This window comes from Sitophilus oryzae, unplaced genomic scaffold (assembly GCF_002938485.1).
Source record: "Sitophilus oryzae breed Bouriz unplaced genomic scaffold, Soryzae_2.0 scaffold_801_pilon_pilon, whole genome shotgun sequence".
Classification (NCBI taxonomy): domain Eukaryota; kingdom Metazoa; phylum Arthropoda; class Insecta; order Coleoptera; family Curculionidae; genus Sitophilus; species Sitophilus oryzae.
In genome coordinates, this window is record NW_022147419.1 from 2,631,131 (window position 1) to 2,650,798 (window position 19,668).

At 33.8% G+C, this 19,668-nt stretch overlaps 1 protein-coding gene across 2 annotated transcripts in view; it reads left to right on the plus strand.

Annotated features, from left to right (window-relative positions):
* Nucleotides 1-19,668, plus strand: part of LOC115888567 (SH3 domain-containing protein C23A1.17-like) — a 316,006-nt gene that overhangs the window by 287,708 nt on the left and 8,630 nt on the right. Inside the window, exons 11-23 of one of the 2 annotated variants that reach the window (XM_030908326.1) lie at nt 393-512; nt 1,711-1,842; nt 4,499-4,687; nt 8,447-8,843; nt 11,459-11,913; nt 13,407-13,745; nt 14,719-14,793; nt 15,214-15,435; nt 15,570-15,686; nt 16,025-16,250; nt 16,459-16,588; nt 18,195-18,331; nt 18,389-18,648. In XM_030908326.1, coding sequence (XP_030764186.1) covers nt 393-512; nt 1,711-1,842; nt 4,499-4,687; nt 8,447-8,843; nt 11,459-11,913; nt 13,407-13,745; nt 14,719-14,793; nt 15,214-15,435; nt 15,570-15,686; nt 16,025-16,250; nt 16,459-16,588; nt 18,195-18,331; nt 18,389-18,648 — 2,799 coding nt within the window. The remainder of the gene's footprint in view (nt 1-392; nt 513-1,710; nt 1,843-4,498; nt 4,688-8,446; nt 8,844-11,458; nt 11,914-13,406; nt 13,746-14,718; nt 14,794-15,213; nt 15,436-15,569; nt 15,687-16,024; nt 16,251-16,458; nt 16,589-18,194; nt 18,332-18,388; nt 18,649-19,668) is intronic. The other variant, XM_030908327.1, reaches the window with a different exon arrangement.

Here is a 19,668-nt window from a genome sequence, read left to right on the forward strand (position 1 = left end):
TGCAAAGTCTGTTAGTAAAAAGTTTTAATCTAGTTAATATCACAATTGATTTAAACCAAACACATGTAATATAAAACTGAAGTGTCAAAACGAATGACAATGTCGAGAAGAGAGATAGAGCAGTACCGCGTGTACAACAAAGGAATAAGATAACAGTACTTCGTTGATATGTTTGCGACAGTTTTTCTAGTTATTTAGATATCTACATAAGTATATGTGATCTAGGATCTTTATTGTCTGAAAAGACTGTCATATCAACTCGTCACTCTTTTTTGGGCTATTAAAAAATCAAATCAGCTTAGACAGTATCAACAACATGTATTTATAATAATTCGTAAAATATTTTAATAGTTAGGTATAATAATTAACAATATTTTGTTTTATTGTTCCAGGTTGTAGAGGACTCAGACGACGCAATGTCGCAGTTGAATCCAAACGCAGCAGAATTTGTGCCTGTATCACCGACACGTAGCGTAGCATCACCCACCTGTAGGGCTTTAATCAACGACGAGGTAAAAAAATACCTTTTTTTACATCAATATTTTTTCTCGTAAAAATTGAAAGAAAACATTATTTCTATACAAACCTAGTCATCCTCAGTTGGTGGTGTGGATTTTAGAGTGTAAGATAATGAGGTAGATATCCTAATGAAAATTCAAACATATGTATATGCTAAAAAGAGAAAAACAAGTGGGGTGATACATTTTAGTACATAAATATAGTAACATAATTTAAACACTCCCAAAAATTATTTTTTAAGTAAACAGGAAACTCATTTTTTTAATTTATAAAGGGTGTCCCAGAAATAAGTGCAAATATTTTAACTGGTAGTATAGTTCAACCCCAGAAACACGCCTATGAGGTTTTTTCGCGAAAAAAAATTTTGAAAATTCGGAATTTTTTGAAAAACTTTTTGGAATTTTTTTTAGTTTTTATTTAAAAAACATAATTTCTTGATAAGATGGTAACATAGGTAGTAGATTAAATTTACAAGAAAGAAAATCCAGAAAATATCCAGTGGTTCTCAAAAGTTTAGCAAAAAATCATTTTTTTTTGGAAATTTTCAAAGTAAAATAACTCCGTTATTTTGGACTTATTTAAAAAACGATAAAGAGAAAATATGTTTCTTTTGTCGGGATCTACCACCCCTTAAAATATTTGCACTTATTTCTGGGACACACTGTATATTATTTTAATATTATGATAATAAAGAGAAAACTATTGAAAACTGAAACAGGGGGTACAGAGAGAACAGCACCACGCAAGCACGGCATTAATCTACGTTTTGGAACAGTTTGAAATTAATTATGGACTCTTCGAACAGGTATTTTTTGGAACTGAAATAGGTTGTACCTGGTATTAAAAAATTGCTGTTCTAATCATGAATTTGCTAATCTTTAGCCATGCCTACCGCACGTAGGAACCGGCTATCTTTCTCTTACTCATTAAAATACAGACCACCGATTAAGAATGACAAGACCAGTATAATAATACATATACCTAAAAAATAAATTATTTTTTCATCAGCATCATTAGGATATAAATGTTATATTGTCACAATGAATATTAGAAAGTGTTGTTAACTACAGATCTGACGATTTAAGGGATGAGAATATCTTTAACATATGGAATGGAATTGTATTGCATTTACTACTGTTTTCTAGAAATGTAATAATAATTTTTCATTTGTATTTTCTTTTTGTATTAAAGGTTCTAGCACAATCTCCCAAAAGGCCACAAGCAGTAGACATAAATGTACCTAATGAAATAGATTTCGAAAAAGAGATCAAGTCCAGACCTAGCGACGTAGCAAACGGAAATGGTCATGCTCATGATGAAATTGTAAGTATGAACAAAAATAAATCTATAAATGTCCAAAAAAATAGACCTTTAAATACGAAGTTTTAGTAAAAACTTGAATTTGATATGTTACTTTGAAAGATCTAAAACCGAATTGTGAAAGATTTTTTTTTAAATTTACAGTGGTGGCCAAAAGTATGGAAACTTTTTTAATTTGTCATTTATGCTGAGAAATTAAAATATGAAATAAAACGACTTATATAATCGTGACCTACAAATAATTTTCTACCAAACCTAATACATTTAAATAAAAAATTACAGCTATCAAAAAATATATAAAAAATTATGAATATTTTCTTGGTTAAAAGTATGGAAACTTAAGAAGAATGTTTATTAAAATTCAAGATAATATAAAAATTACTAATATTTAGTGGAATCCCTTTGAATTAATTATTTCTCTACATCTTCGTGGCATCGAATCGATCAATCTCGTACAATCTTTACTGGAAATGGCCGCCCATTCAGTTTTTAGCACTTCCCATAATTCATTTTTATTCGAAATAGAATGGCTTCGAATTTTGCTATCCGAATGGTCCCATAAATTTTCTATGGGGTTAAGATCCGGAGACTGTGAGGGCCAATCCATTAGTGGAACATTATGTTCATTTAACCAATTTTGAACAAACCGAGATTTGTGCTTGGGATCATTGTCTTGCTAGAACAACCATCTGAGTGGCATTTCTTCATCAGCATGAGGCAGTATATTATTCTCCAATATGTGTACAAAAAACGGTCCATTATCCCATCAATTTTAACAAGAACACCTGAGCGAGAAAAACACCCCCATACCATTATACTCCCACCCCCATGTTTTACTGTGGGCATCTGGTACTTATGACTGTACCGTGTACCTTTTGGTCTTCGGACATAACGTCTCCCGTCACTACCAAACAGTTGAAACTTGCTTTCGTCGCTAAACAGTACAGTATTCCATTTCTGATAAGACCAGGTGAGATGATCTTGAGCAAATTTAAAGCGGGCCATCCTATTTTTCTTTGATATTAGTGGTTTCTTCACCGCAACTCTTCCAAAAAGTCCCATGTCATCCAACCTTCTTCTCACCGTGCGTGCAGACACCGATATTCCCCCTTCACCCATTTCTCGAGAAATGTCTGTGGATGTTTTTCTTGGATCTCCCATTGATATTCTCTTCATTACTTTCATTGTCCTGTTGCACAACTTTCTTGGTCTTCTTGACTTAAAAGCTGTTGAAACGTTCCCTGTTTTATTAAATTTACGAATTATTTTCGAAACGGTGCCTTTTAAAATGTTTAAATTTTGCTTATTTTAATTTGTTTATAACCGCTCTTGTATAATTCAACTATTTTATTTTTTAAATCCGTAGAGAAATATTTAGACTTGGGCATGATGTTTATATTTATCTGAAGCAAATCGTACCGTTTATCAGCTTAAACTAAATAATTTTAATGTATTTATTTATGGTTTCCATACTTTTGGCCACAAGAAATCTATTGTTCTCCTACAAAAACTGCTAAACAAATTTTTTTCGCTGTGTAATTTTTGGAATACTTTTATTTGCTGATAAGCTGTTCATTTATATTCCTGAGAGTTTAAGCATAGCAATATTTTCTGTGATATTTTAAAAAGTAAAAAGTTTCCATACTTTTGGCCACCACTGTATCTCCCGATAAGGGGTGAAATAAATAAATAAAATAATTTTTTCGATTTTTTTTTGATAGTAGAAATTTAAAAAAAAATAAGTTGCTGAAAAATTGATATATCTAACATTTTTAATTTTGATTTGAGCAAAAAAAAGTGTAGGGACCATTTTTATGTATGGTGTACGCTCTACAACTTTTGTTTGAACTTTTTTTTTCTCGTCCTTAACCGTTTCTCCGAAATTTCGAAAAATTAATTTTATTTATTTATTTCATCCCTTCTCGGGGGTGAATTTAAAAAAAATCGCAATTCGTTTTTAGATCTTAATTCAAAATAAATTAATCAAAAATTCAAGTTTTTACCAAAACTTCGTATTTGCGAGTTAACTTTTGTCTCAACTGTTTCTAATAATAAAAAATTGGCGCCGGGAGGCACGTATAGCCGCCCTAAAAATATGTTAATATCTCGAAAACTGCGACTTTGACTGATTTTGATGTTGTTACAAATTTTGTTGCAAATATTATTCCTAATCTTATTCTGAAAATCGCGTTTCGCTAGCTACTGTAATTTTGGAGTTACGATTTTTTTAAATTTTTAACCCCTTCCCATACCCCCTTACCAACCCCCACCCCCACCAAAAACTAATGGCCAGATTCTCGGGTGCCACAGTATTTTTGTGCCAAAGTTGGTTAAAATCGGTTCAGCGGTTTTTGAGTTATCGTGTTACAGGCGGACAGACAGACAGACACCATGAAAATATTTTGTATTTAGGTCATTTATGACCCAAATAACTCATTTTGAGTGAAATTAAAAAAACTTTTTTTTGCCGATCCTCAATAGCCTACCATACCTATTGGTATGGTCGGCTAAAAATCAGGGTTTGATGGGGACTTTTATTTATGTCTACTCTGTATGTCATCACCTGTTCCATTATCTTACATCTGTCAATTTCTTTTGTTGCCTGGTCATTGTCAAAATTAAAAAATGTTAAATTAAAAACGCAAACATCTCATTTCAGGATCACGAAAGTCCGGCTCGCGAAATCATGGAGAACATCTTGAACGGCAAAAGTTTAGACGAAATTCCCGAGTTTCAACCGGGCAGTACTCCCACCAAGGTGCTGCCGTCGGAAGAGTTCCATTTCGGCCCCAACGCTGCACCATTCGCCTCTAAACCTCTCGATCAGTCCGAAGCTTTTTCCACAAAGGTACCTACTTGTTTTCAAACTATATATCCGTAATTAGAGCACTATCACATGAAGCCACTTGTGTCGAACACCGGTGTTCAGATTTAGCAGAGCATTATTTAAAATTTACGTATACAGACGAACCACTTTGCGGATCACGCTGCTTTTAGTCGCGTAACAGTCTCTGTCTAGTGTCTCGCTTCTGACCACTCTCGACACTGTTTTAGTTTTAGCAGTACATTGTTTTCATTTGAACTGTACACACCAGGCCACATTTTGCGTCTTAAAATCTTCAAAAACTGGAAATAACTTAAAAAATACACACACCGGAAAAATCTAGGGATATCATTTTATTAAAGTTAAAAATAAATGTTTGAATAAACAACCACATAGTTGTAGGCCGATTCTTTCTACTTCGATTGAAATTTGAAAATTGAAAAAATTTAACCTGTACTGGCTATGTTTTTATGATAACTGGCCAGAATTCATTCAAATAACTCTGTTTAGTATTAAACGACATTATGGAGTGTAGACATCTTAACAGAGACGAAATGCTAAGGGCCATGGGTATGCTCGAAGCTGGAATACGCCAAATCGACGTAGCTAGAGCATTAAATACAACGCAAAGTGTAATATCGCGATTAAGTACACGCTACCGTGAAAGTGGTGATGTTGCTGAAAGGCACACAGGGCGACATCGCATTACTACCCCTCAGCAAGATCATTTTTTACAATTAAATGCTCGACGCCGACCGACTCTTACAGCACCAGAGCTTAGTTTAGTTCTCCAGGAAACACATAATGTAACCGTTAGTCCTGACACTGTTCGCAATAGATTAAGAGAGGTCAACTTAAGAAGCAGACGCCCCTGGAGAGCTCAACCCTTAACGAGAGGAAATCGAGAGGTACAATATTTGTGGGCTCAAGATCATGTTCAGTGGTCGAATGAACATTGGGCCAATGTTCTCTTCACGGATGAGTCACGCTTTGGATTACATCCGGATTCGAGAAGGCTTAGGGTATGGAGAGAACCGGGAAATCTTATTCGGTTGGATCATGTTCAGGAAGTGCACCCTTATCAAGGTGGAACAGTTATGGTCTGGGGAGCAGTCCAATTAGGCCGAAAAACCGATCTCGTTTTTCTTGAAAGGTTTCTAACAGGAATCACATATCGTGATTTAATTCTTGAGCCTGTCGTGTTACCATATGCCAATGATTTTGGGAGAAACTTCATTCTCATGCATGACAATACACGGCCTCGTACAGCCAGAGTGGTAAGTGAATATATCAATGCTCATCAATTAAACATCTTACCCTGGCCGGCACAATCTCCTGACCTCAACCCCATCGAGCACGTATGGGACACGGTCCAAAGAAGAATTTTGAGAATGGGTATGCCTCGTGAAACTCGTAGGGATCTGGTTCGGGCCGTGAATGTAGCGTGGCAGGCTGTACCTCAAGAACCTGATCAAGAGCATGGAGAGACGATGTAGGGCTGTAATGAACAGTAGAGGAGGCCATACCCTTTATTAAGTAAAAATGGTTTTTATCTTTTTTTTATTCACAGTTTAGAATAAAAAAAATGTGTGTATTTTTTTGAGTTCAATAAAAATCAAGGCAAATTTGAAAAACTCGGTAAATTTCGCATTTTTATTTCCAATACGTCCTGTAAACTATTTGTTTATTTTAATATTATTATATCAGAAATGCAAATAATAAAATTACTGATGATGGCTGGATAAAATTGTAATATCCCTAGACTTTTTCGGTGTGTGTACTTAATTAAGAAATAATTGAGTATTTTTAAGAAACTTACTTTAATTAAGAAATAACTTATGGGAAAACCAACCACCCTCTCATTACTGTCTCGAGGCCTATACCCTATCATCAGACGAGCTAACCGGGCAGGATTTCCTAAAACGGCAAACAAACAAATAACTATATCAACTGGCGACTTAGGTTAGTGTCGGTGAGTTATTAGATAAAGATCTAATAGCGCCAGTACACAGATGGAAAGAAGCATTTTCAGGCGGCTCTATAAACATTTCTTGCAGTCTCAATATGTAATATTTAAAATAAATTAATTACACTTGTTACGCTTGTTAAAATTAATAGTTATTGAAAATTGGCAGTTTTACTATAAATTTGCACTTTTCTCTGAATTAACACTTTTCTGTAAATTTGCACTTTTCTGTAAATTTATACTTTTTTCTAAATTTACACCTTTCTGTAAATTTACACTTTCCTGTAAATGGACGCTTTTTTGTAAGTTTACACATTTTTGTAAATTTATACTTTTTTTCTAAATTTACACCTTCCTGTAGATTTACGCTTTTTCTCTAAATCTACACTTTTCTGTAAATTTACACCTTCTGTAAATTGACACTATTCTGTAAATTTACATTTTTCTCTAAATTTACGCTTTTTCTCTAAATTTACACTTTTTCTGTAAATTTGTAGCTTTACTGTAAATACTTTTCTGTAAATTGACACTTTCTGTAAATTAACACTTTCTGTAATTTTGCACTTTTTTTGTAAATTTACAGTTTTCTGTAAATTGCGACTTTTTGTAAATTTACAATTTTCTCTAAATTTACACCTTCCTGTAAAATTACGCTTTTCTTCTAAATTGACACTTTTCTGTAAATTGACACTTTTTCTGTAAATTGGCACTTTCTGTAAATTTACACTTCTGTAAATTGACATTTTTTTTGTAAATTTACACTTTTCTGTAAATTTACGCTTTTTCTCTAAATTTGCGCTTTTTAGAATTCTCTAGGAGCGATATTAAAACTGAAATGTTGCTTTGGTCACCCATTTTTGAACCTGTTGAAACTGCTAAAAAACGAGACATATTTCTTCTAAATTCGAAATCTGTAGCTCTGTTTGGTTTTTCTAGATTATATAATGTGCATTCTGGGACTTTTAGTGCTTCGGACGCTTTTTGAATTGCCTTAAATCGAGATCCTAAATCGTTTTGAAAATAGTTTACTACATTAAGCATAAGTTTTTTGGATTCATCAGAATATCTCATTTTTATATCTTATTTTGCGTTATGACATTAACATGAAACGTAACTTCAAAAACGTGACATCTAACAAATTATTAGTAATCGACGTTCATTTTTGTTGGTAATTTTTTGTTTCAACTGATTTATTAATAATAAATAAGGATGGTGTTATTCTAAATGGGTATTAAAAATACTTTAGTATACAGACTAGACCAAAGGGAAACTTATATCTAAACTTTTTTTTATTCGATTCTAGTAAAAATTCAAAACATTTTTATATGATTTAGTCTATTTAGGGTTGGCATGATAACTGTTATACTTTTCGAGTTTCGATGGTAAAAAATAAAATCAGCATATTTAAAGTTTCTTCTTGATCTGCCCTGTATAATCTTTTTTTTTTTCTTCCTCTTCAATGTGTGAAAACTATACTAATTAACCTACTGTAATTACCATTAATATTTTAAATGCATTATTTAATATTAGAACATTTAACAAGCTCATGAATGAACTTCGTTTTTTAGTTAACTCGGATATTTTAACATTTCTGAAAACAATATTTTCTAATTCATCTATGTACGCAATATATCCGACCTGGTCGTCAGTGCGTTTGAGCTCTAAATGATTTTTACCCGCTAAGCTGAAAAAAACGCTAGATCTAGCGGGAAAACCGCTAAGTTGGCAACAGTGCTAGTGATAAATTATTAAATTTAATTATATATAATGAAGAAAAACGAAATTGGTACTTACGTTATTTTACTTTCTTCCTTTAGGCCAATTTCGGAGACGACACGGAACAAACCCTCAACGAATCCGAGTTCAGTATCGTGAACAAGGAACAAGACGACCCCATGTCCATGTCGTTCTACGCGGAGAAAGGCGAGTCCAACCCGTTCGATGACGACCTCAACAAGGTCCACCAGCTTCCCGACGACCTAGACGAATTTCTGAAGAGGGGCGAATCGAAAACGGAGAAGCTCCTGGACGACACCATTTCCGATCTGCCCGAACACTACCCGTTGGGCGGCGGTGCGCAGACGCACGACAACGACCAGGCGGCCATCCAGACCACCGATCTAGATAAACTGTCACAGGACGATGAAAAAGAGTTGGCTTCGCCGTTGGAACCCGACCAGGAACCGATTGAAACCGCGAAAACTCCAGTCACAGGTAGGGATGAAAGATAATGTAGTTTATTTATTGATAAGTTATCACAATTCGATTATCGATATCTATCGACAACTGTCGAATTACCGATAGTCAATCCGATAGCTACCGATATATCACTCGCTTTGAAATCACCTATAGGCTTGGTACATTCTCCGACGGTGCTGCCACCACCTGATAAATGAACATTTGCTTCGTTTCAGGAGTTCTAAAAATTTGAAATATATTTTTCTGTAAAATAAAATGGGGAAAACTTATTCATCATTTTTAAAATTTACATGGGATTACCTATAGTTTATATCAAATGAACTTTTAGTCACGTGATTAAGCTTGACCGGCACAGCGTTGCCCACTTTTACATATTTTCTTTTAATCAAAATATTTTCAGATACAAAAATTAATTTAATATTTACATCAACAAAACTCACCTCCTTAACAGCATTTAAGGGACATAAAGGGCCATTATAGTCTATCCAACGACAAGATCCTGGACAGTGATAGATAGTTATTTTCAAATTAGTTTATTTTATTTTACAAAGAATTAAGTTGGTACAACTGGAACGCATAGCAGAAAATTAATATCTTTAAAGTTTGAGTGATTACTTCAAAATATTGTGAAAAAAACTGTTTAAAATTGAGAAAACCTAATCGAGTTATTTTATTAAAACCAATTACAGTATACAGTACATCTGCTGGATCTGTGTCTATGAAAGGAATGCGGGCAAAAAAACATTTAAATAAACAGCAATATATTTTATACGTCGATTTGACGAGTGCGTCACCGCAAATCGCTCCGCCCACTCACTTTATTGGCTACTTGCAAATTTGTCGAATTTTTATTGATTGGACGCGTCGTCTAATTTTTTACGAAAAACATCGAGAAAATATCGTTTCCCCTCTCACGGATACTCCGGAGCTACAGAACGGACAGACGTACAGTACAAAACATGCAAGGGTTTATTTAAAAAAAAAACACCACATACCAAAAAAAGATATAAAAAAGATTTCCGGCTTTCAAGCTCAAGCAACTTCCTGCATTTATTGTTAATATACTTATTCAAAGTTAATTTATCAATATAATTATTCAATATGATTATTATTTACCTATCGTGTGCTGCTATTTTACAGACACTCCAGTTTTTGGTATCATATACAAGATAGTATACAAACTTCATTTGGAGCTAATACATCTCTCTGGCAAACTGTCTCTGGCGGTCTCTGGACACCGAATATTAACTGTAAACTATGGTCTGGATCAACAATTAATTCTCCCGCGAGTTTTCCTCCACTTAATTTTAAAATACACGAAACACACGTAATAATACAGTCCAAAATGCTAAATATTTAACATTTCTATTTGACATAATTTGACACGAAATTGTAACCTATAAATTGGCAAGAGTTTGACAACTCTCATAAATCTTAAGGACGAGATCACACGCATCGGCGTTTGTTTGTCGTTCACCTTTCCATCAAACTAATAATGTTGAAATATGATCTGTCATTTTTGAAATAAACCAATAAAACTGCTTAAAAACAACAAAAGATGACGCATGACGGATTTATATATAAACCCATCCATAGTAAACTTAAAAAATATTAGAAACTTTTTTAGTAAAATAAATAGATTGGTATGGGACGTCATCTGCTCTTTTTCTGCCATCGTCTGTCGAAATCTTACCTGAGAAAAAAAAAACAGAGTATACTACCGCTTTCCTTCTTCTTCCTTCTTCATACTAGGCGAATCGCCTGTTTTCCTCGTCTCTACCGGTTAGACTGACAAGTTGTCGCTCCATCGTTTTCGTGGACGTCCTAAGCTTCTGCGACGTACCGGTGATTTGTCGCGTGCAACTCTCACTATCCTTCTGTTGTCCATTCTGCTGATATGGTCGTTCCATTCTTCCTTTCTGCTGAGTACCCACTCATTTACATTTTCCACCTTGCACGCTCTTCTTATGCTTTCATTTCTCTCCCTGTCCAGAAGCGTCCTTCCAGCTATTCTGCGTAGTACTCTCATCGCCTGCGCGATCACTGGGTGGACTGAGAAGCTCAGTGGTCGTGTGGCCGGTCCTAAGCCCGGAAAAAGGAGGAAGGTTGTCGGGCCAGGTTAGCTCCCTACCCGATGTAAAAAAGAACCACGGCTCACAGAACCGACACTCTGCCTCGGAAAACGACTGATTTATTGATGATGACCCACGCATGAAAATAAGGATAACTACCGCTTTCCCGTTCAAAATATTCTAATAAAGTTGCGATGAGTTTTTTACAGTTATTGAGTTATCTTGTACACTTCGCACTAAAAGAGGTTCTAAAAAGAACAATGTTCGATTGCAAGGTCTGCTAGAAAAATTTGTTAAGCTTAAAATATCACAACACAATTAATTTAAACCAAAAACTCGTAATACAAAACTAATGTGTCAAAACGAATGACAATGTCAGGAAATAAATAAATAAATGTGGCAACTTGACATTTTTTACAGTATAATAAGTTGCCATGGTTGGCAACAATGAATTTAAAAATCGCGCCCTCGATTGCGTAACTAAGAGTTTAATTGGTATCAAATGTATGTTCAGGTCTGCGATGCAACACAATGTATAATATTTATCTATTGTTCCAGACAATTTACTCGAAGATTTCGTCGCGGTACAAGAAAAAACGGATTTGGCCGAACAAGTTTCGGAAATAAGCGAATTATCAGAGGTTGAACAATCCAAATCAACAGCACCTGAAGACCTTTCCGAACCTATCCAGTCCCCAGTCGAAGAACAAAGACAAAACTTCACGAAATCGCCGGAACTCGGTCACGAAGTCGAACTCCTTCGACCCAGTGCACCGTATCTCGAAGAAAACGCCGATTTGTTGGAGCCCGAAGTGCAGAAACCAGCCTTGGAAGTGGAGGATTTACTCAAACCTGCCGAGCCCGTGGATCTGTTGGAGTCGAAATCGCCGTTCCATCTGGAGGCAGAACCGTCAAATTTCGGCAATGTGGAAGAACCGGTTCCGTTCGAGCGCGCTAGTCCTGTTTGCGAGTTTAGACAGGAAGAAAGCAAGTCGCCGTTTGATGCGTTTGACGTAAGTTTGAGCTACTTAAGATTCATACTAATCATATAAATCAATATTCATATTAGAATAATTTGCCCAAGGACAGAATGTAACAATACCAACTGTCTGTCATTTTAATTAAAAGTAAATTGTTTATTCTGTCATGTTTTATGTCAAAATCGTCACTTTAGATAGACTTGATTAATAAAATATATTCTTAATGTAATAAATCTGGACCTTGGTTCTTTATCTTTTTGATATTCAAAATTTCTAGTGACGAAAATAGTTTCAAGAACACACCGAATATCCACAGTAACAAAGCTAAGGACTATCAAATCGCAGAGGTGGACAAAACTGTTAATTTTATATAACAGTTGGAAATGTTATTTACAAATATCAGTTATTGGAACTGTTAATTACAAATTGCAATTATAGGAACTGGTATTTACAACTGTTATTTCCAAATAACTGTTATTTGTATTTAAAAATATCAGTTAAAAGTTGATTAAATGGTTAAACAGGCAAAATATCTTACAAGTCAACAAAACCTATAGTTCAAGAACACACCGAATATCCACAGTAACAAAGCTAAGGACTATCAAATCGCAGAGGTGGACAAAACTGTTATTTTTAAATAACAGTTGGAAATCACACAAATATCAGTTAAAGTTTGATTAAATCGTTACACAGGCAATCTTACCACTCAACAAAACCTGTCGACTGTTTACGATTAAGCATAATAATTAATTATATCCGACACTGTCTCAACCAAGTTCTAACAACAATAGTTACTCTCGCTGTTGCAAATAGAATTTCGTGGCCATCACATCGCGGGCTATCGATGTCGGCGCACGGTTATTTTCATATTTTTTTATGTTTTGGAAATAACTGTTGCAAACTGTTATTGCTAAATTACATATTGGTAAATAACATTCCGGTTCTATTAGACTGTTATTTCTAAATAATAGGAACAGAAGCAGTCAGTTTATAAAGTATTTTATTCTAGTAGTTGTAGAAAAGTAATGACCTCACAATACTATGTTCTGTAAGAAATGGGACTCCATAATTTAGATTTTCATTAGGTCTTGAGTATAACAGACAGTTTTAAAAGTAGATAACTAAAATAATCAAGAGATGAAAATCATTTAAGAAAGAATGAACATTTTGGAAATAATGTTTATTTTAAATAAAGTCAGTAGTATACCATTTTTTCTTCAAATTTATTCAATATAAAATCTGTATGGACGCCACTGGATGAAGTAAATAAAATTGTTTGTACATCAAAAAAGGCATTTTGATGCATAGAAGACGTGTGTCAATTTTCATAAAGATATCGGTAATAAAATTAGAGTTTTTATGAAAAAACTTTTTCTGTAGAAAATTTTACCACCCTGATTCTCAAAAGTTAAGATGTTTATGACATATGAGTTTTTTTTTATTAGAATAAATCCAAGAACCACCACTTAATATTAGCACGCCATTAAGGCACACCCAGTACATTAATATACTGTTTTTATTTTCAGGATTTGAATGTATGCAGTAAGGCACCTCCCAGTGATACACATGAGACTGAATTTAACCCTAAGAGCGAATTCGAACAAATAAACGTAGAACATCCGATTCCGGACGTTCCGATTACCGAACATGCGCCTTTCGCCGCACCTGCTTGCGAATATTCGGCCGATCCTGCCTGCGAATTGCAACAGCCCGAACACGCTTTAAATTTACAAGAAGAGGAAATCACATCGTCCATCAAAGACGACGATATTTCGTCACCCATTGAATCTCCTATTAAATCGCCGGAACCTTTGGTTGAAGAACAACAGGTGGTTCAGCTAGAAGAGAAGGTTACTGAAAGCAAAGTGAGTAATTTTAATGTAACGAAGTATTGTCTAGTCACAAATAAATGTAATTTAACCACAACCATACAATAATCGAGTTTTATCCACTCATATGAAGCGTTTAAATTAATATTTTATCCACTAGTGGGATAAACAAAATATTTTTAATAAACATTTTATACAGTGTACAGATAAAATCCTCATGATATAGGACTTTTTTATTTACTTATTGGCTTAGGTGAAATTTTACTTGGACGATAGTTTCTGCTTTGAGTTAGATTAAAAACGACATAAGAAAATTTACCCTGTTGTCTTCGGGTATGTGCCAAATTTGACATTTAAAGTAATAAATGGGTAAAAAACAGGTCTGCTGGCCAAACTTCGAAAAACCTTATTTGAAAAGTTGTTTCTACTTTAAATGTCAAATTTTACAAACACCCAGAAACAACGGGCAACATTTTCTTAAGTCATTTTTGATAGCACAGACTTCTTTATTATCTCTAATTTGCCAGTTATTTATGAACAGTCATTTTTTATTATGGCTTAATTTCTTCTTGAAATCGTCTGACATTAACAATAAACAATAAAAATAACAGCTAAAATCAGAATGTCCGCAATTCACAACAGTAACAGCTCTACAACATAAACTACCAAGTTTAAAATTAATAGCGGTTTGCATCGATATCAGTGCACTGTTATTTTCATATCTGTTATTTTTTTACAGCAGCAACTGTTGTGTGCCAAAATATCTTGGCCCGACTTCACGTCGCAAGCCATGAGTCGCCATCAACGCCATTTCCTTTTTTTAACTGTTATTTTTTAGTAACAACGATTTCAAACTGTTATTTGTAAATAACAGTTCTAAAATACCAAATTGTTTAATAACAACTCTTCGCCTTTAATTAGTTAGAGATGAATAAACTATTGTTTTGATGTTTTGTTTTGCAATAAAACAATATTTTCACTTTCTCTAAGTAGTTATTCTTTTTTTCAGGAACTAAACCTACCTTCTACAGGTATAGAATCATTCTCCTTTGATACAACACCTGAAGTGCCAGTTTCTGAAAAGGTAATTTACTTGAGGAAAAAGATGTATAAAACCGAATTTTTAAAAGACTAATAAAGAAAGTACCATATTAAATTATACAGTCCTGGACACATTATTTCCGTGGTCTGGAGTTTAATGCATGCGACAGAGATATATATAAATAACTCCCTGACAGACAGAGACAAAATAATAAGCGGCATACAGTGTTGCCGGTTCGTAAGCATGTAGGCATTTTTTGTAAACGCCTACTTGGGCGGTTTGAAATTGTGATGAAAAATCCGGCAATACCGTATAGAAGAAATGTTTCAACCCAATTTTTATCTCTTTTTAATGCATTTCATTTTTCATTAAGTTGTCTACATCACTGTTAAAATCAAGACCACGCTTTTTTTACGATGACCCGATCGGTATATTTAACGTTTATGTCTATTCTTAATTTAGGAAACTGTTTTATCGCCCCAGACAGAGGAACCGGCGATTCCCAGTTTTCAACAGCCGTCATTCGTACCGCAGCCTTTTGCATCACAACAGTTTTATGGTTTTGAATCTGCTGCGCCGGTGGAAGATTCGCGACCTTTTGAATCGCAACAATTTCACGGTTTTGAATCTGCAGCGCCACAGGAGGATACACGACCGTTTTCTTTGTCCAATGGATTTGATAATGTAAGTTTAATAATTGTCTTTTTATTTTATTTTATTTGCCTTATAATACATAAACTCGTTTGTCGTTACACTTTAGTGTTAGTGTATTTAATATTGATATTTATTATAAAATTTGTAATCTGTTGAATTTTCAGCTGAATTCCGAAATTTCAATCAAGACTGAACACATTCAACCCGAATTTGCCGAACAGACTGTTATAACGCCTTCTGAAGAAAGTAAAATATTAGATGATGTTCCTACAGTGCCTCTGGTAAGTTTTTGATCAAACAACAATAGTAGTTGGATTTTGTGTACAAAAATGTCAACCATACTATTTAATCAGATTATGTAATTGTTGAGGAATTTTATGATATTTTACAGTTGATTTTACTAAATTTATGTATCTGTTTTTTGATAAATATCCAAATTTTTCTTCATGATTACCAAATACGTTTAAATAATTTTATTTAAACGTATTTGATGATCACACATTGTATATTGGAGTAGAAGGTGTGTTTTCTTTATCTATGGTTCGTTTTAATAATTAGGATAGGTTTCTACTAATTTTGTTCAAAATATAATAATCTGAAAATGTTCTCTAAACTTTAGATTGAGACGCCAGTTGAGGAACCTAAACCAGTACCCGTTTCGGAACCCGCCCCTGTCATAGAAGAACCCGTACAAGCTCTACAAACGACAGAAGTTTCCCAGGAAGCTCCGAAAGAAGTTCCACTTCTGGCACCGTTGCCCGTGTCGCCTGTAGTAACGCAAGAACCCACAGAAGTTAAGAAAGACGAGAAGAAACCTACGCCAGCTTCTTCTAAGAAACCAATCGGTCAGTCTTGTATTTTTTTTATTAAAAAATATATATAATAATTTTCAATAATGTCATAAAGTCAATGAAAAACAATATAATTTTTAGTATACTAGAAGTAATTATAGTTTTGACTTTATATGTCTATTAAATATTTTTATTTATAAAATTAAATAAAAAAAAATCAGGATATCTCTACCAGGAGGACTAATAATGATTGTGTTTGCAGGTAAAGTAGCACCTAGTAAATCGGCTACAGCTACATCAAAGGTTGGTGCAGCGGCGTCAAAAACCACAGCAAAACCTTTGGGTACTGCTCCTAGGACGGGACTGGCGTCTAAAGCTCCATCAAAAACAGGGTTAGTATATATGACAACTTTGACAGATATTTTTAAGTTAATTTATAATTATTAAAGTAGAGATTTTATCTCAAATGGAGAATTTTTTAAAAATATTTTTATCTGGCATTTATTTTTTAGAAATCTATGTCAACCTTAACGTGACTTTCCAAGATTTTTATAAAAATTGTACTGCTGTTGTAAATTAGGATTTTTCAAACTGAGATTCCTTGATCGTATGTTACAGTGCTTGACTATATACAGTATAACAAGAGGGAAAACTTTTTTATTACTGATATTTTGAGAAAAATGCATTCTTCATAAGAAAACATTGCTTGTTCTAAAATGGTTAATCCCGTTTATACTTTTCCAAATTTCCATACCGTTTTAGAGAAAATTAAAAGAAATAATGAAAATATGGTTGATTTTTTTCTAAAGCTTGATTTTCATGCATCCGTTATACGTTGATACGTTGGTCCGACGGTGTTGTGATTGGTCATAGCGTTTTCGCGCCACTTTTCATCCGTAAATATTTTACTTCAGCCCGTCAACGGACCCGTTCATACAATAACGGACGTTTTGTCACTTTTTTGACAAATTTAATTTAACCTTAATAAAAATATATGTAAAATAGGAAAATCGTTATGGAAACGAAAATATAAAATGACACCAACGTATATCCGATAAACGGAGGCATGAAAATGCAATAAATTTAAAAACTGCGTTATTTTCTAACCAATGAAAGTCTTTAAATTCTACCAATAAAATTAATATCGTATCAACGTATCGTCGGACAACGGATGCATGAAAATCAAGCTTAAGTCCGAAAAATCAAAAGTCGTGTCTATGGTAATATAATTTAGATTTCATTCTAGATAGATGGATGTTATGCATTTTTTTTATCAAATTTTCCGATAATTATTATCACCCTTTCCATACCATTGAACTAAATAAATGTTGTGCTTCTTTAACATTTTAAAAGAGCAAAAAATATGATGTTAATTAAAATTTTATCAATATCAATCTATCAAAAGGTGAAAACGAAATTATATTACCATAGAAACGCGTTTTGATTTTTAGGACTTTTTTGTTAAAGGAGGAAAAATTTTAACTATATTTTTATGTGTTTTTTTTTAATTTTCTTTAAAACGGTATGTAATTAATTTGGAAAAGTATAAACGTCATTCACCATTTTAGAACTAGCAAAAATTTTTATGAAGAATGTATTTTTCTCAAAATGTCAGTAATAAAAAAGCTTTTCCTCTTGTAAAGACAATCCGGGGACATACTGTATATTGATTGTTGATATATTTGTATTTTTTTATAATTTAGACATACATCTGATGTTTTAGTATATTTTTATTATTATGAATAATCAATCTTCACCTTCTTTGAATTTGAATTTTATCAACAAACCTTTTGAATTTTATCAATTTTATAAAAAAAATATTCTTAAACGGAAATAATAGAATACATCAATAAATCCGAATCTGTGTAATATAATAACATACCGAATTTCATTTTTCTGTCTGAAAAAAAAATAGGAGTGAGCCACTTTTGAAAAACGCCCGGTATTTTGATATAATAGTTTAGATATAGTATGCTAAAATAATTTTTCTATATTTAGTACTGCCACGAAACCTGCTCCTATCGCCGCCACACGACCATCACCCAAACCAAAAACGGCAACGACCACGGCGCCCAAAACCCTCGAACGAAAACCTCTCACGAACGGAGACGTCAAACCTGCACCCAAAACACTAAGTATGTTATTTTAATATTTTTTTTAACCAAACTTTGCTAAAATCAAAGGTTTTTTAGCGAGGAAACCTGCTACAGAAGCCCTAGCTACCAAAACGACAGCGCGACCTGCTACAGCTTCGGCTAGAACGAATTTAACGAAGACAACGACACCTCCTAGGCCGGCCACAGCACCTAGAGCCGCGGTACCAAAAGCAAGTAGTACCACGGTGAGCAAGACCACCACGTCTACGCTTACAGCCAAGCCTAGAACGACTAATCTTACTAGTAGGACGTTGAGTAGCGCCGTTAGTAAGACCACCACGACTACTACATCTAGGGTAAGTAATTTTAGGTTAAAGTGTATATTTAAAACTTTGAATAAGAAGACTAAGGAAGGAGTATATCAAAAATCTTAGGTCCACCGCGATGGGACTCAAATATTCTTATTCGACTTAAATTCCGGTTTATCAGTGCCGTTCTAATGTTATTTAAAAAATGTAAAACTATGATGTAGGGTAGACGTGGGGTAGACTCAATATTTTTTTTATTTTACGTTGTGAATAAATGTTGGTTGTTATTAAAATTGTTATAAAAACATATTATTATAATAAAAATAGATAAGTTTTAATAATTATTTATTAACACAAACATCCGATACGCTACTGAAGCAGGTAAGTCAAATTGACGTATCTAAATTCTTTGACATCTAATCTTGACAAGTAGATACAAGTAGTAAACAAAAGCAAAAATGCAAGAAAAAATATATAATTAGTTAATTTAAGTGAAATTCATAAATGATCGGTTTACTACGCGTATGTATATTATATAGTAACTTACTAGCGAAAAGTTGTTCCATTATTTCACTCGATTTTTGCCGAGATCTACCGCACGCTACACAACTAAGTATTTTAGAGTCTTTTTCGATAAATCACGATAGTGTCACTGTTAATTTAAGTTCTGCCACAATTTCCATCTAGATTTACTACCTTTATACAACTATCAGTAGTAGAATAAATATTAATAAATAACATAAAATAAGCTCCGTAAAGACTGACAAATCCACTAAATTTCAAATCAAATTCAAATGTGTCAAATAGTGATGAGTGAAATATCGGTAGCTGTGACTTTGTCACTGATATTCTGTAATCACAGTCACGGCCTGTGACTGATTTGAAAATAAACGGTGACTTGCTAAAGCGTGACGATTACAGTTAATTGTGATTTCTCTGGTAACGAGAAAATACTTCACAGAGCGGGACGTCGCGCGTCACGAACGCAGCTGCCGATGGCGCCGGTCGCGACTCAGTTCACAGTCACGACGTACGTCTCATAGGATAGATATCTGACAAAGTGATCTA